This window comes from Drosophila pseudoobscura, chromosome X (genome assembly GCF_009870125.1).
Source record: "Drosophila pseudoobscura strain MV-25-SWS-2005 chromosome X, UCI_Dpse_MV25, whole genome shotgun sequence".
Lineage (NCBI taxonomy): Eukaryota > Metazoa > Arthropoda > Insecta > Diptera > Drosophilidae > Drosophila > Drosophila pseudoobscura.
Window position 1 is genome coordinate 25169331 of NC_046683.1, and position 17301 is coordinate 25186631.

Consider the following 17301-nt stretch of genomic DNA (forward strand, 5'->3'; position numbering starts at 1 on the left):
TCCCTTAATAACGAGGGCAAAAATATTGCTGCAGCAATTGTGGCGGCAAAAGTTGGATTGGGACGAGTCGGTTCCCATGAGTTTGCACACGAATTGGAACCACTTCAAGCAAAATTTGTTCGAATTAGACAAAATAACCATACCTCGCTACATTGGCCTTCCCACGCATAAAAGCGTTCACATTCACGGATTCGCAGACGCATCAGGTGAAGCGTACGGATGCTGCATTTACATCCGTACCAGTGATGGTAAAAATGTCGTGTCTAAGCTTCTTACCGCAAAGTCTCGAGTAGCTCCTCTCAAAACGAAATCGATTCCAAGACTCGAATTGTGCGCAGCACTCTTGTTATCCACTTTATGGGCTCAAGTAAAACCGCTCCTGGACAAGTTCATGATCGAAAGTGTGAACTTTTGGTCGGACTCCCAAGTCACCTTGTACTGGCTGGAAAGGGATCCAGCCACGCTCGCAACGTTTGTGGCTAATAGGGTTGCTGAAATCCAGGAATCGTCAAGCGGTGTGACTTGGCGGCACGTTCCTACTGAGCAAAACCCAGCCGATTTGGTGTCACGTGGCACAGACGTAGACGGTGTAACGTGCTCATTGTGGACTGATGGTCCCCAATTTCTGCTCAGGAATTCTGAGGAGTGGCCATGTCTATATCAGGTTGAGTTGTCCCCAAAAATGGAACGGTCGGAAAACAAGAAGTGTTTGGCAACACATTCAGTGGCAAAGTGTCAGGCCAATGATTTCATCGAGTTGATTGAAAGATGCTCTTCTTTTGAGAAATTGCTTCGGATTATGGCATATGTAAACCGGTTCCTACAAGGAAGCAAGCGTAGTCGAGAGGTAATTCTGTCAGCCAAAGAATTTAAGGTCTCATTTCTAAGGCTGGTAGAAGTAGTCCAAAGACACGAGTTGGGACCAGAATTCCACAAGCTAGCGAGGTCGGAAATCCTGTCACCGCATCTTCAACGACTAAACCCGTTCATACATACGAGCGAACTCGACGGAGTAACGCTGCGACTGATTCGAGTGGGAGGAAGGTTGCTCAACACAGAGATTCCGTATGACGCCAAATTTTCTCTGCTGCTGTCGCAAAAGTCGCAATTCGTGACGCTTTATCTTCGCAATTTGCATCGGACTCACTACCATGCAGGCGCCAAAGTCATGGTTTCGTTGCTAAGGCAGCAGATATGGCTAATCAATGCTCGAGAAGCATGTACAAGGATCCTGAGAAATTGTGTGCACTGCTTCCGATACAAGCCAGTCCTACAGGGACAGATCATGGGAACCTGCCAGCTGATAGAGTGCGAAGAGCTCGGCCCTTTTTGATTTGTGGGGTAGATTTCTGCGGCCCATTCTACGGCCCATTAAGACATATGTAGCCGTCTTCGTCTGCTTTGTATCAAAGCCTGTTCACCTGGAGCTTGTAGCAGATTTGTCCACTGATAGTTTTTTATCTGTTTTTAAAAGGTTCATCGGGAGAAGAGGCCTTCCGGAGAAGGTGTACAGCGACAACGCCACCAGCTTCGTGGGCGCGAGCAAGGCGCTGAACGAGCTGCATCAGGCGTACCAGAGGGACCAGGACCAGCTCAAGGTATACGCAGCGCGCCAAGGCGTCGAGTGGTGTTTCATACCACCGAGAGCACCACACTTCGGCGGATTGTGGGAGGCAGCCGTCAAATCAGCCAAGCAGAGGTTGGTACTCGGAGTGGGCAACGCCAAGCTCACCGCGGACGAGCTGTGCACCCACCTGGTAGAGGTAGAGGCTCTCCCCAGGCAACGATCCCAGCGATGGAGAAGCGCTAACGCCAGGGCACCTGCTGATCGGGCAGCCGCTTCTTTCGCTGCCGCCCGAATCAGATCACGACGACAGATGCAGCAGGGGAAGCTTCGCGTACTTGAAGCGGTGGCGAATGCTGTCAGCGCTCAAGCAGCAGTTTTGGCAGGGCTGGTCCAAGGACTACCTGGTCAGCCTGCAGAAGCGTCACCAGTGGGCTACCAAAGGGCCAGACTTGGACATTGGCTGTCTAGTGCTCCTCCACGAGGACAACACACCGCCACAGAAGTGGACCACAGGACGAGTGGTGGCCGCAATCAAGGGAGAAGATGGGAGAGTGCGCGTCGCCGAGGTGCGAACACCCGTGGGCGTAATTAAACGCCCCATACACAAATTGGAAAAACTGCCAATAGACGGTTGAAGCACCGGAGGTCTTCAACGGGGCCGGAATGTTGCAGCAGACGAGCAGAGCTTTTGCTCTCACACGCCGCGCTCTTGTACTGCTCTCTGCGCATTCAAGATCGGCTCGACGGTGGAGTCGGGGAGTTATTGCTATCTCTGGCTGCGACCAGTCCAATAAATGCTTTGAAGTCGAGCACTTGTTTTATTTAGTCATAAATTACCTGACAATTTAACGTAAAAAACCGAAACTAGAGCCCGCTGGACCGGAGTCATCATAACGTTTGTTTTGGAAAAACTCTTCCGAATTTTTACAGGTCTTATGTTTTTTTTGCATCCATCATTACACTCCTCTTCTTATTATGAATATTGAAACTTTAAATTATTCAATTACTCGCAATAGCTTACAACCAAACAACTTTTAGAAAAACGTTGTTTTTACAAAATATGTTTCATGTGTGTGTCCTTATGTCCTAAAACTATGAAATAATTTTGTTATTAATTTGTTTTACTTTTAATGTAAGGAGTGCAAGCATAAATTCATATACGTATATACTTTTAGTAAATGAGAAAAACAAAAACGAAAATAAAAAGCTAATAATGACATTGAAGTGTACATACACATACTATAGCGATGACAAAAAAATAATAGAAACGACTTTTTTTATATTTAAATTTTCTGCTCTAAACAAAAATTTGTCTTCAATATTCTCATTTTTAAACCCGATACACCGATACCCGATACCGAGCTACAATATTTCATATAAATCTATAAAACACACAAAATAATGTGTTGCCGACGCAATAAAGTATTCCAGATCAGCATCAAAATCCAATCTTAATGTCATAATAAATGAAAGAATTATCTAACAAATTACTGACCATTAAGTTCAAATCATTGATATAGCCAAAATTAAGAAAAAAATTTGCCTTGGCGAGTACTTAGCATAGCATTTTTTTTACTTTCCGTTGAGCTTAAATATAAATAAATAGTTTATAATCATATAATATAATCGGCGCCGTTTTTTTTTTCGTAATTGCTATAACTCATTAATTTTTTTTTATGCGTTTTTCTTGACTAATTTGTTGCTATTTGATAAATATGAATTCAAAAATGATATTAAAATCAAGCTTGTTTGAAAAAACGAATTTTTTCCAGGTTTTGCTGCTATTTCTGGTGAAGATAGATCGAATTTCGGCGTGTCGTAGTTTGTTTCTTAGTTTTACATTTTACAGTAGATTTTCGATGCGTCAATCACTCGTTAAGGATCTTATGGTGTTCAGTTTTCATACCCAGTACTCGAAAGATTTAGGGATATATTAATTTTGTGATGCATTTGTATGCGTATAATATCCAGGAGGAAGCGTTTCCGACCCCATAAAGTATATGGACTTTTTCACGGAAAGTCTGTCAGGGTCACACAGGTTCCATATACTTTTTTCCGGATATTTTCTTTCAAAAATATTGAAACTAAGCGAATTTCATCAATTGATATATATATTTTCATTAGCTGTAAAATCGTCCCGATTGTCCCTTTGGACTTTTTGAAAATGCCCATACACTCCCCGACACTTGAATACGACATACTAAAATGTACACTTTAGGCACCAATATTTAGGGCACAAGCCATAGAAAACGGTGAATTTGAATTTCCTCAAATCTCTATTCAATTTAGCATAAATTTAAAAAAAAAACAATAGCAATATTCATCTAAGTAGATTGAGAAAAAAAATTTAATTGACATAACTCAAATTTCCGCTCCCAAAAAATGCGACACTTGAATACGACATTCACATTGAAAAATTTTTTATTTTGGATGTGGTCGCGACCGGACATTGAATAAATTCTCAAAAATCAATTAGGGTGTCCTTATTACGAGAAAAAAATGTGGGTTATGGTAAGTCCTTTTCAAAGGACGAAAGCTCCACAATAAAAGCCTCGAAGGAAGTAGGTCCATCAATAATGAAAATAAGTGATGAAATTGGTAAAACTAGGTGTGTTCTGAGTGATTTCATAAAGAACGGGTCAAATTATGGCAAAAACATAAAAAACCGAACCAAAATTGCTACTTCCGAGACCTCCATAAGATCTCATCTGCGAGCCGCATCTAAAAAACACGACTAAAACTCGATTTAAAAATCTAAAACTGTACTTTTAGCTAGTGCTAAAATAATAAAACATGTTTTTTCGAAGACTCCACACCATAAGGGACTGTAATTAATAAAAAACCTCAGCCAACGGACCAAAACTTAGAATACTCCCGTACTTTTGCATATTCATATGGCGTGGAGTAGAGACTGTCGCTATATAGCATTTTCAAAGGGACAAAAATTTTAATTTGAAGGGTCATAAGGGTTTCTTTTTTATATTTATAAGGACTCAAGGAAGTAAAGGAAGTGAGGAGTAAAGAAGAATTATAATTGGATCGTTTTCACAGCAGTGTGAGCGCTATTATTCTGTGGTGAGCAAGATCCTAAAACGGCGTGGACCAGTTGATTTTTCATTAAGTCGAGTTTGTCAAATATGCATCAAAGTTGAGGGGTTTTTCATTAATTACAGTCCCTTATGGTGTGGAGTCTTCGAAAAAACATGTTTTATTATTTTAGCACTAGCTAAAAGTACAGTTTTCGATTTTTAAATCGAGTTTTAGTCGTGTTTTTTAGATGCGGCTCGCAGATGAGATCTTATGGAGGTCTCGGAAGTAGCAATTTTGGTTCGGTTTTTTATGTTTTTGCCATAATTTGACCCGTTCTTTATGAAATCACTCAGAACACGCCTAGTTTTACCAATTTCATCACTTATTTTCATTATTGATGGACCTACTTCCTTCGAGGCTTTTATTGTGGAGCTTTCGTCCTTTGAAAAGGACTTACCATAACCCACATTTTTTTCTCGTAATAAGGACACCCTAATTGATTTTTGAGAATTTATTCAATGTCCGGTCGCGACCACATCCAAAATAAAAAATTTTTCAATGTGAATGTCGTATTCAAGTGTCGCATTTTTTGGGAGCGGAAATTTGAGTTATGTCAATTAAATTTTTTTTCCTCAATCTACTTAGATGAATATTGCTATTATTTTTTTTTTAATTTATGCTAAATTGAATAGAGATTTGAGGAAAATTCAAATTCACCGTTTTCTATGGCTTGTGCCGGAAATATTGGTGCCTAAAGTGTACATTTTAGTATGTCGTATTCAAGTGTCGGGGAGTGTATATAGTATTCTTCATCAGCATCAATAACCGAGTCGATGTAGCCAACTCTGTCTGTCCGTCCGGCTTAATTAGCGTCCAATCTCAGAGACTACAAGAACTAAAGATACCATATTTTGTATCCATACACCAGTGATATCATACTGTTACGAGAGTATTTAAAAATTTCGTCCCGACTCCCTCTCGCTCCCTCTCTCTCTCAATACAAAAAGCTTATAGTTTTAAAATAAAGTCGTTTCTTTTATTTTTTCCATCACTGTTATATTTTAGTTTAAAAAAAGCTCTAAAAAAGCTTACAGTCTAAACGACCCGCACAAAGATAGGATGAAAGCTGTCTGTATGCAAAATATTTATGGAAATTTTATTTTCTTACCTTTGGTTAAATGCGTTTTATTAAATATAAAATATATATCAGGTTTTTGTTTGGCTTACCTTGGGAGCAAAAGCGGTCAAATGGTTCGGGGGCATGAACGGTGTTGTTCCCCCCAAACCAGTATGTAAAAGACCTGCCGAACTGTAACCCGTATAGCCGCCAGGAGGTAATCCAATACCAGCACGATAAAACTGAGGATCAACAGTCGTGAGTTTGGGTATGTCTTTAAATAATGGCGGCGGAAAAATTTGTGCTGAAGTTGTTGGGCCTGTATGCAAGGACGTTGCTGTTGCTGATACGGATGCAGTGGGCAACAACTGCTGATGCTGGTGCAAGTGAGTATGCTGGTGCTGATGATGGTGAAGCTCTTGTCGTAGATATGTTGACGATGGTGGTGTAGGAGGGACAGACAAGCCAGAACGATCCAAAAACCTGCTGTCTAGCTCGCGACGTAGCAAATCCGCTTGATCATCTATGCGAATAATAAAAATATCTACGTAAACGTTTGTTTAATTTTTCTAGGAATTTTAGTCCTCATACTTTTACTTGGCTGAAAAAGAGATTCTGCAGAAAACGGATGCGGTGTGGGTGTAATTGTGTTTGCGCCCGTATGTTGAGTTATACCTTGTATGTTGGACGATGACGTGGTAGCAGAAACTGCTGCCGTTGTTGAAATAGTGGTCAATGTGTGTGACACTAATGACATTTGCGGAATTGAGCTGTTAATAGCAGAGGTTGGAGCTGCTGGAGAAGACGTTGGTTGTGCTAAATGTGCGGGGAAGTACGAAGTAGGCTGAAAGTTTGTGGCTGTCACATGACCACTGACACCAGCAGAGGACATATCACGTGGTGATATTGAATTGGATGGGATTCTTGTCGTCGGAGCCACTGTCCCCACCATACCCATTCCTGCTCCTATATTTAATGGCGGGGGAGTTGGACGGGCGCTACCACTAAATATAACAGATGTGGATGAGATGGGTGTTGATACCAAAGCGGAAGAGGTAGAGCTGTAAGCAAGGTATAACGTTATTTCAATAGTAAATATGTTAACCAAGAAATTACTTTAACCACAACCCAGTCTTTGGAGAATAGGCTGGTAGACCCGTCCCTGGTCCTGTCATTGATGAATTTGATGATGAAATGGTTATACCAGCGTATGGACTCGGCGCGATGGCACAAAATGGTGTACTTATGTTGACACCCTGTGAAAGGCCAGTTGATGATGTGGCATTCGATCGCTGATTTGTAGTACTGGAGAAAAATATTAGCTATGATTAGAAAAATTCTTTTAAGAGTTGCTATTACTTATACCGTGAAAAACCCTGCCGAATCATGTCTATCAAAATTAAGTATCCACAAGTCTACTTAAAACAGAATCATTTAGAGCAAGGGAACTACTTTGAAGTAAATATATTCCTTCTGCTTTTAATCAAAATAGTTTAATATTTTTTTTTTAAATTTATTGGGAATACATCTTTAAGACGAATGCTCTTTGGAACTTCGGCTCTTTTTTAACTATTTAAACAAGAGCTACAAAATAGACGGCTATTAAACTTTAAAATTGTATGTTATGTGTAATGTAATAATCTTGACTAATAATCTTTGACTCAACCATTACCAAAACCTAAGTGCAAATTAACCAACCCGTTGATGTGTACTTTTCAATTCAATCTTACTCAGAAATTCTTTCCATATTAACTTCATAGATTTCAGTTCTGGCATTCATAAATAAACCTCTTCTAATTGAATCTCAGAAAAACTCATTTCAAAGTCCAGCGTTGTGACATTTGTAAACAAACATTCTTATTAAATCTCAGAGAGACATTAATTGAATTTAATAATGGCACGAAACCATTGCATCATTATCGAAAGCTTTGAGAACTTAACGCTCGGATCGATACAAATAATAAGGATCGTCAGTCTAGTCAAGATCCGAAAGAAAAGTTAAGTCTGTTCGGGGGAAAAATAGAAACGTCGGGTACAAAATTAATTAACAGAGTTCAGTTCTAATTAAGATATGTTGGGTTTGTGAAAGCGTTTTGGCGCCAAGTAAATACCGGTTAAAAATTACACTGGTCGACAAAAAAACAATTTTTTTTGGTTCAAAAATCGGACGAGGATATATTCTAATAGGATTTTCATCGCGGCACAAGGCTTCCAAAAGTAGAAAAGGCTTTGTAATGCCGAAGTCTCTAATGAGGCTTAAATAAAAGCTTGAACTGTCAACCAAGTGAAACAAAACGAAAAAGCCTTGAATCAATCCAACATTTTCATGTAGCTTTTTTATGTGCGCGAATTGTGCCATTGTGTACCGCTCTATGAGTGCAACTTATGTAAGCCTAATTAGAGACGTTTAGCACCTCGCCATTCTTCTCTACAAGTGATCGAAAAAGTGTAAAAAAAAAAACAGAGGTCTTGAAACTTTGAGTCCATTTCTTGACTTTGGAACTTTTGGAGATCAGGTTAGTGTTGAAAATACTATAAGAATATCCTTTTCCTATCTTTAAACCATTTGGCGTGTAGACCAGTTTTATTAATACAAAACATATTTTTCTATTTTTTGGTGTAACTTTTGGGTGCGTTATATTGCTTTTAATAGTGGCATAGCGCTATCTTCCAAAATGTCACAGCGGACCCAAAATTTCTAAAAATAATTTCAATATCTAATGTAAGCGAAAAAAAAACCTTAAAAGAAAAGGGGAAACTGAATATTTTGTTGTTTATCCGGCAATTGTTTAGGATCTTCATTGTATAACGCCCACACAAAAGTGTAGGCTTATATGACATGCACCCGTAACATTTATTATGTTCACTTTTACAATTTGGACCTTTTTTATTTTGGACTTGATTGGAAGATTTCGAAACCGAATAGGTATTTAGTTAAACATTTTGTTTACATCTTGGCAAAGAGGAAATCTGTGATTCCATTAAAAGTCTTTCTTTACAAATGATACAACTGCGGACTGCGAAATGAATTTCTCTGAGATTCAATTAGAAGTGGTTTATTTCAAAATGCCAGAAGTGAAAACTCTGAAATAACAATAACGAGGGAGAATGTTGTGAGTTGATGCGGACACTGCAACTCTACAGTTATACCCGATACTATGTCAGTATGGCTCGCTATGGCCGCTAATATTAAGCGACACGACAAAGAGTGCGTGCGAGAGAGACAGAAAATCAGTCTGAGCGTGACGTCGGGCGCTGCGTAGTGCAAATTGATTTGTTCCTTTTGGCTATAAAAATTATCTGATCTGATGCAGATTCTGCGATTTTAGTTTTCTCGAATCTGCAATATTGTGGATGCAACAGATTTTCGTCCTTTGTGGGGGCGGAAGGGGGTGGGGCGAAATTTTGAGATATACGTTTTATAGTGAGATCTAACATGAGTGCGGACACTAAATTTGGTTACTCTAGTGTTAATAGTCTCTGAGATTTGTGGATGCCCCAGATTTTCGTCCTTTGCGGGGGCGGAAGGGGGTCTGGCGAAATTTTGACACAAAACGGTCAAGGTCCGATATTTCAGGGGTGTGGATACCAAATTTGGTTGCCCTGGCTCTTATAGGTTCTGAGATCCTTGAACTCATATTTTGCAATTGGCAAAACCGACCATGAAACCTGTGTGTTTGAGAGAGACAGAGCGAGAAAGAATGAAATTGTTTTCTTGATTCTGGCTATAATAATTATACGATCTGGTTGAGATTTCACACTTTAGGACATATAGTCATCCTCTACGATTCTGCGTTTTTGGTTTTATCGTATCATTAAAAATGTGGATGCCTCAGATTTTCGTCCTTTGTGGGGGCGGAAGTGGGCGGGGCGAAGTTTTGAAATATTTTTGTAGCAGTGACATATCACAGAAGTCTGGATCCAAAACATAGTTGCTCTAGCTCTTATAGTCTTTGAGCACTAGGCGCTGAAGGGGACGGACAGACGGACGGACGGACAGACGGACAGACAAACAGACAGGGCTCAATCGACTCGGCTATTGATGCTGATCAAGAATATATATACTTTATGGGGTTGGAAACGATTCCTTCTGGACGTTACACACATCCACTTTTACCACAAATCTAATATACCCCAATACTCATTTTGAGTATCGGGTATAAAAAGAACTTCTAACTAAGGCTTTTATTCGCACAAAAAATAAAAACCTATGACTGTAGTTTTAGAGCACATATATATTAGTATGTGGCACATGCAAGCACATACTAAATTTAGTCGAAAGTATGCCAAAACTTATTCGGAATGTGACAAAAGCTAAGGCCCTTGGAACAAATATTTGAAACAAATTATTAAAGTAAACAAATTGGAAACTTGCAAAAGTGACTACATGGAATTTTCATGAAAAAATTCAAATCTCTTTAAATTGAAATCGTTTTTTTTTCTTTCTCACTAAATCAAAGAATCTATAACAAAAAAAATCACAAGGATTGCAGACCTCGCAAATAACAGTTGACACTTTCGGCGTGTCTGATAAAAACCTCTCATTTAAGGACACATTGAGAAAAGGGACTGAAAAGACCCGATCAAATCTGTTTTTGCTCAACTCGCTCTTAGCTCAAGCAAAGACCGATTTTTTTAAAAATTTTGAAAAACTTAGCTCTTTAAGTGCGGAAAATATTAACTCCTTGTTAGTGGTTAAGCTTAATTTTTATTAATAAAAAATGATATATACATACATCCATATGGACAAAATAATTTATAACGGGTATAACCTCCATTATCATCACATCTCTTCTAAATCATGTCTCTTCAGTTTGCAAATAAATATACATATTACAACACAACAGAACAAAAGATTCGGAAAAGATAAATAAATAAATAAACACGAATAAAAAACTAAAAACACTTTACTCAGACACTTTTTTGGCTCTGCTCATCTAAAGACACTTTTGCTGTGAGCGCTTGATCCAAAAGTGTCTCTCTAAGTTGTTATTGTGAGACACGATCGTGTGTCGGGCTCAACCAAAAACACGAAACACAAGCGAAGAGACAAAAAGTGTTCTGCTCAGTGAGAGACCGTATATGCGTGGTCTTTTTCTGTTTCGTCAGTGACGAGACAGCAAAGGGAAAAAGTGTTGACCGTTGTTTGCGAGCTATGGTGAAAAGTGATAAGCATGGATCCACATGTGCTCGCCACTGTAAACTCCCCGACACTTGAATACACACACTAAAAATTAACTTAATGGCAATAGTATTTACAGCACCATTTAAAAAAAATGGTGAATTAAATTTGTTTTCTGATTTCTATTAAATTAAGCAGCAATTTTAAGAAAATTGATAGAAATATCTATTAAAGGCGATTAAGGAAAAAATGTAAATTGAAATAACTCAAAATTCCGTTCTTCAAAAGTGCGAAACTTAAATACGACACTCACATAGACAATTTTTTGGCTGGTGTCGCGAGCGGACTTCGAAAAAATTATCAAAGATCATTCCGAGTGAACCAAACCAACGTTTTTTTGTTTATTGATTTGTGTCTTTAAAATAGTTTAATAAATTTTTATATTTTTCAAAGATCAGTCGTTTTTTTTTTTATTATTAAAATCAGGTTTTTTTGCTGTTATTTTCAGAGGTAGTGTTTTTTTAGAACAGCATTAAAGTATCTTACGTCTGCTTGTATTGATCTTTGCAATTTCAACTGTAAATGTAAAAACAAAGCCCGCAGTATTACCTTTTCAAAAAGGTATATATATTAATATTTTATTTCAAATTAATAGAGAAAATAGAGACAGATTCAAGTGGCACGGCAAACTTCATCGAGAATTCCTTCCTCCGATTTTCTGCTCTAACTCATGTTGGTTGAATTCAGTTCCGGAAAGGATACAGGATTCATGATTTTCTGATTTTTGGTTTCTCTGTAGCAGATGTAACTTCGTGTTTCTTTCAGTTTTCGTGTCACTGAAGAGTCATATCGTCTTTCCTGCAAAATTTTTTCTTGACCTTCATTGACACTGTGCATACGTTTTTTGTAAGGTTTCATGCTAAGAATTATTTTACAATTAACGTAAGAATAAGAATTCATAACGGTTGCACGTCTTAGAATTTTCGATTTTGTACAAGACGGCTTTAAAAAGTGCGACAGCTATTTTAAAAATTATTATTACTTTTTTGGAGAATTTTTGGTTTTGCCCGCAGAACAAATCAGATCACTAAAACATAGCTTCGGTAGAAAGGATTGGTCAAGATATAAGACTGTGGAAAACATATTTTTGTCTAAGCTATTTTAAAATTAAATGCCGATGTAATGCGATCTAAGATAACTCATTTTATACCTAATCTTAAGAGTGTTTATGTAATAATTCTAAATTTGTTTTATCAAATTTATAACGTCTTTAATTTATATTTTATCTATGCTTTCATATATTTACTTTCACATTACCTGTATACGGGATCTCGATCTTTGCTGCAGGGACTTTCACCCTTGGGTGAAACTATTTTTTGGATCACAGATGACGATGATGACGCAGATACAGATGATGAGCACGACGTTGTTGCTGTCGTTAAACTTTGGACGGTGAGAACTGTAGCGCTTAAGTTGGAGGCAGGAACAGTTGATGTGTAAGGTGTACCTCCGCAACGCACAAACTGTTGATGTTGTGATGGCATTGGTGCCGCTAACTGTGGATGCGTAGGTAGCAAATGAGACACAGATGGAAACTGCCCAGACTGTGGAAGCATTTGGGTAGATGGAGGGGGATGTGCTTGTGGCGTAGTAGCTGCAAGCGAAGTTACGGCGGGAGTAGACGGTACCGAAGTTGTGGTATTTGGCCCAGTAGTTGCATTGCCAAAGCCACCACTGGCATATACAGGCACATGATGGGAATGTGATACATGCAAATGGCTTAGCGAATGAGCAGCAGTGGAGTTTGCCGAAAGGAAACTTGTTGTCGCTGCAGCCGACTGTGAAACGGGTTGTGAAACGCTGATGTTATTGACTGGAGTGATAGGTCGCATCGCCGGTGTCGATGAGACACTCTGTTGCACTGTGAAACTTAAAGATGCAGCTTTCAAAGATGCCGGGACTATTGGTGAATCTCGACTGCTACGTGCATCTGAGATACGAAGCGGAGAGGATGATGTGTTGGGCGATGCAGTCGGCAATGTTGGCGGCAGGTACGGTCCGTGCGTTATGTTGCTGTATGGTGTGTACAAAGAGTAATTAGGATAAGGTGTACGGTATGGGGGTGCCTGAATAAGCATAGGCAAGCCCGTAGCCACATGAGACATTGGAGGGGGTGGGACTCCGGGAAAAAGTAATGGCGGCCCCGTAGTCCCAAGTGCACCTGCCCCTACTCCAAAGACTATTTTGCCCAACCCAGAAGCACTTGAAGCTCCACTACTACAAACCGAACTAGAATTTCCAACTGTGCTATTGCTGATCGATATTGTTGTAGAAACTGCCGACATCAGTTTAGTTGTAGCATGAGGAGAAACGCGTGGCTGTGTACTAATTGGGGTTTTTGCTGTACTACTAATCGTCGGAAAATCACCAAGAAAACCATTGATAACTGGATTGCTCGATGTAGATGTTGAACTATTGGTGATTTTTAGTGTTTCTACGGAAGATGTTGATATCGAAGATGAGAACAATCCAGTACCACTGGCTGTAACATTATTATGACTTATACTTCTTGTAACGGTATCGTTTGATTTCAGGTTGTTTGCTAGCACTACACCCGATGACGGCGACGAAATTGGTAATCCAGAACTTGAAGTTGAGATGCGCGCACTAAATTGACAGCCAAGTCCTAAACTACCAGGAGTTTTTTGACCACAAGGTAATAATGGAACAAGTGGCCGTTGGCCCGCTGATGGTAGTCCGTTTGGTGCAGAAATCTTTGTAGCAAAAATAATGGATTGATCATTATTAGTTGAAGCAGTCACACTTGTGTCATTTCTAGCAGATATTCCAGAATTGGGATGCTATTAGAAATAAAGAATAAGCCAATTTTTTAAATAAACAAAAAAAAAACTAGATTTTAACGATATGGTAACGCAAAAGAAACTTACTTGGGGTCGAGAGGTAGATGAAGCAACGCACAAAATGGGATACAGCGGATTTTCTTGAACACATTTGTGTATTGCATTACATTCCTTACTTCCGCTGTCGGTAAGAACGACTGCAGATGTAGACACGGAAGCACCGGTAATCACAGCAACAACTTGTTGGGAACTTGCGATCGTATTTTCCTTGGTAATACCACGTGCATCACTGTCTGACCCCCCTAAGAACCCAGGGATTAATGTCGGTGTTGAAGGCACGGCCGGTCCAATTATTTGTAAGAGCGAAAGATCCGAAGGCTTACTATGACCCTTGCGATCTTGATTCGGTGAAGCATGCGAACCATGCATTTCCGCCGAGTGGTAATCTATACCCACTAAGCTTGCAGAATTCTATAAAACATATAAGGTAAAATCACTTTATTTTAAAAATGTATGCCTATAATACGCTCTTTAACATTGTAACTATCGAAAAATGCAATATTTGTTATCGTAAATAGCGTTTCAATAGCCGAGTTGATATAGCCATGTCTATCTGTTCGTCCGCTTGTTGGCCCCTTAACCATCAAGAGACTGTAAAACTAGAAAAACGACATCTGTAACCCATGCCAACAATTTATATCGATATTTTATCTGTCAACGGGAATTTAAAATTTTGTATTGTTCTGGTTTATTTGGGTAAAGTAACATTTTTTTTCCGATTAGAAAAAAACTTACTGAATATATTGAGATATACGAAAACAAATTTCCAACTGTATACATAAAAACTTAAAACGTCAGAAAACATGTTCATATTTTTTTTACCCTCATAAATATGTGTATTTATGTGCTATGTGGTATTCATTTTTTTCATTAGCAACCGGTTTTAAATCGTAAAGCATTTTTGGGATTTGACAGTCAATTCGAAATTTGTTGCGATTTGCAATAACCGGAGCATGGCTGTATGAATATTCGTATTACAGTAGACGCACGGATATTATAAATCTCAGAAATAAGAATCTTCCAGGTATTAGAACCGACCGTTTTTTTGCACTGAACTCTTCAAAATTAGAACCAGTAGTTCTAATTTCAGAGGGTATTTTTTTTACTTCACTTTGGTTTTCTGGAATATAAGCATGTGCGTACAAAGTAAAGACAGTTCAGTCCAGAAAAGCCAGTGTACGAGTTGATAAAATCCAACTTTATTCATATGACGAAAGTGTTGATATTGAAGAACCAATTTCTCATAACCATGCTATGGAAAACGCAAGCAACATACTAAAATAGTGCAAAAAGACTTACACAAATAAACATATATCCAATCTCTTGGCCCTTCGTAGTGATATAGTGATGTATAATTTGAAACAGCTCAAAAAACAAGCCAGTATCTTAGATTATATGAAACAAAACTGAAGCACTGAAAATTGTATCATGTACAGTAAAAATAATTTAAACGAGGGGAGCGTTGCGAGTTGCTGCGTAGACCACAACTGGCTCTCCTCCGGCAGACGCCGCTAATATTAAACAGCACGACAAAGAGTGAGTGCGAGAGAGACAGAAAACGTGTCTGAACATGTCGTCGGGCGCTGCGTAGCCACTGCAAATTGATTTGTTCCTTTTGGATATAAAAATGATCCGATCTGAACCAGATTCGGCCACCTGATAGATATGGTCATTCTCTATGCTTGTGTGTTTTTAGTTTTCTCGTATCTTCAATAATGTGGATGCCACAGATTTTCGTTTTTTGTGGGGCGGAAGGGGGTAGGGCGAAATTTGTAGATATACGTTTTATAGTGAAATCTAACAGGAGTGTGGATAGCAAATTTGGTTGCTCTAGCTCTTAGTCTCTGAGATCCCTAAACTCACATTTTGCAATGGGCAAAACCGACCATGAAACCTGTGTGTTAGAGAGAGACAGAGCGAGAAAGAATGAAATTGTTTTCTTGATTCTGGCTATAATAATTCTGGTTAAGATTTTACACTCTAGAACATATAGTCATCCTCTACGATTTTGCGTTTTCAGAATTCTTGTATCTTTGAAATTGTGGATGCCACAGATTTTCGCCCTTTGTGGAGGCGAAAGTGGGCGGGGAAAAGTTTGAAATATTCTCGTAACAGTGACATATCACAGAAGTCTGGATATAAAATGTCGTTGCTCTAGCTATTATAGTCTTTGAGCACTAGGCGCTGATAGGGACGGACGGACGGACGGACAGACAGACAGCGCTCCATCGACTAGGCTATTGATGCTGATCAAGAATATATATACTTTATGGGGTCGGAAACGATTCCTTCTGGACGTTACACACATCCATTTTCACCACAAATCTAATATACCCCAATACTCATTTTGAGTATCGGGTATAAAAAGAGTAGTTTTTAGTATTGTTTGAAAAAAAATCCGTCCAGAAATTAGAATCTTTCGAGAATTAGAACCACGTCATTTACAAAGTGGTTCTAATTTCCGAGCGTCTACTGTATCTAACAATCCAGAAATCTTGATCGTGTAAATATTTCTTTTAGTAAAAGCACCTTCTATGCAGTATTATCATCGCTTCTTGACTCATAATGATAGCATAATTTAAATAGTTTGCGACTGTTTTATTTTACTTTTAGCCTATACTGGTTCTCGCTTTTAATAAAACTGGTGGGACTCAACTTGAATTGGTGTTCTAGAATTAAAATATTAAAAAATTAAAAAATCTCGAAGAAAAACCATTCTCTCGGCGTACACGTACCTCAAGATTTCAAGATATGTATGCATTGACATATCAAAGATGTGATGGCTGAATGGGGATATTTTCAAAAGTATGTACTAGTCTGGTAATGAAAGTAGAAAGACAGAGAGACATCATTTTCTGCATCATTTCTAAGCCACATTGATATAGAGACAGAGAGGGAGAGTGAGGGAGAAGGAAAGAAAGTGAGAGTAAGAGAAGAAGAGATTGCCCGGCATGGAAAAGTCAGCCAAGTTGAAGAACTCATTTATATAATGATAATATCTCAACATGAATAAATATGTAACATCGATTTGGGAAGGCAGAAGGGCACATTTTTGTAAATAATCTCGATTCAGTATGATATCACAATAGCCTGGAAATACATAAGATACATTTACATTTAAACGAATTGAATTTTTATTACGAATGAGGATTCTTTTTTGTCCATCCCTTTCGATTGAAAAACCCCGCTTAAGCGCTCAGCTTAATTAGTTGGAATATTATTTCCAAATAGTTAATTTTAATAATAAAATATGTAAATAATTTTATTAAAGACAATGAAGAAAACAAGTTGCCAGTCGCTCTCGCGCCTTGCTCTATCTTTTTCTCGCCTATTGGGGTTTTAAAGAAAAGGACTGGAATTTGGAAGTCTGGATGACTAAAATCCAGATCTAAAATTTAAGATCGATTGGTTAAAATTTAAGTCAACAATAAATAGTAAACATTCAACTTTACATACTAAAGTGCAGTGCATTGTTTTAAAATATCTAGTTTACAGTCTAGTCTAGACGACTATATTCTTACTAAAATTCTTTATTCCCTCCAAA

The 17301-nt window shown here is 38.5% G+C and overlaps 1 protein-coding gene and 1 long non-coding RNA gene across 13 annotated transcripts in view; one reads left to right on the forward strand and one right to left on the reverse strand.

Moving 5' to 3' along the window:
- The window catches only part of tay (tay bridge), a 79267-nt gene that overhangs the window by 44312 nt on the left and 17654 nt on the right, over positions 1 to 17301 (reverse strand). For 8 of the 12 annotated variants that reach the window (XM_033384032.1, XM_033384031.1, XM_033384028.1 and 5 more), the window contains exons 7-11: positions 13785 to 14168; positions 12154 to 13697; positions 6831 to 7019; positions 6306 to 6775; positions 5825 to 6258 (exon numbers count right to left, since the gene is read on the reverse strand). In XM_033384032.1, the coding sequence (XP_033239923.1) occupies positions 5825 to 6258; positions 6306 to 6775; positions 6831 to 7019; positions 12154 to 13697; positions 13785 to 14168 (3021 nt within the window). Of the gene's footprint in view, positions 1 to 5824; positions 6259 to 6305; positions 6776 to 6830; positions 7020 to 12153; positions 13698 to 13784; positions 14169 to 16413; positions 16427 to 16492; positions 16540 to 16564; positions 16848 to 17301 lie in introns of those variants that run through there. The other 4 variants (XM_033384035.1, XM_033384030.1, XM_033384029.1 and 1 more) reach the window with 4 other exon arrangements.
- Positions 8254 to 8721, forward strand: LOC117184899 (uncharacterized). The gene is made up of 2 exons (XR_004470367.1): positions 8254 to 8436; positions 8508 to 8721. It is a non-coding gene; the product is annotated as an uncharacterized lncRNA (long non-coding RNA).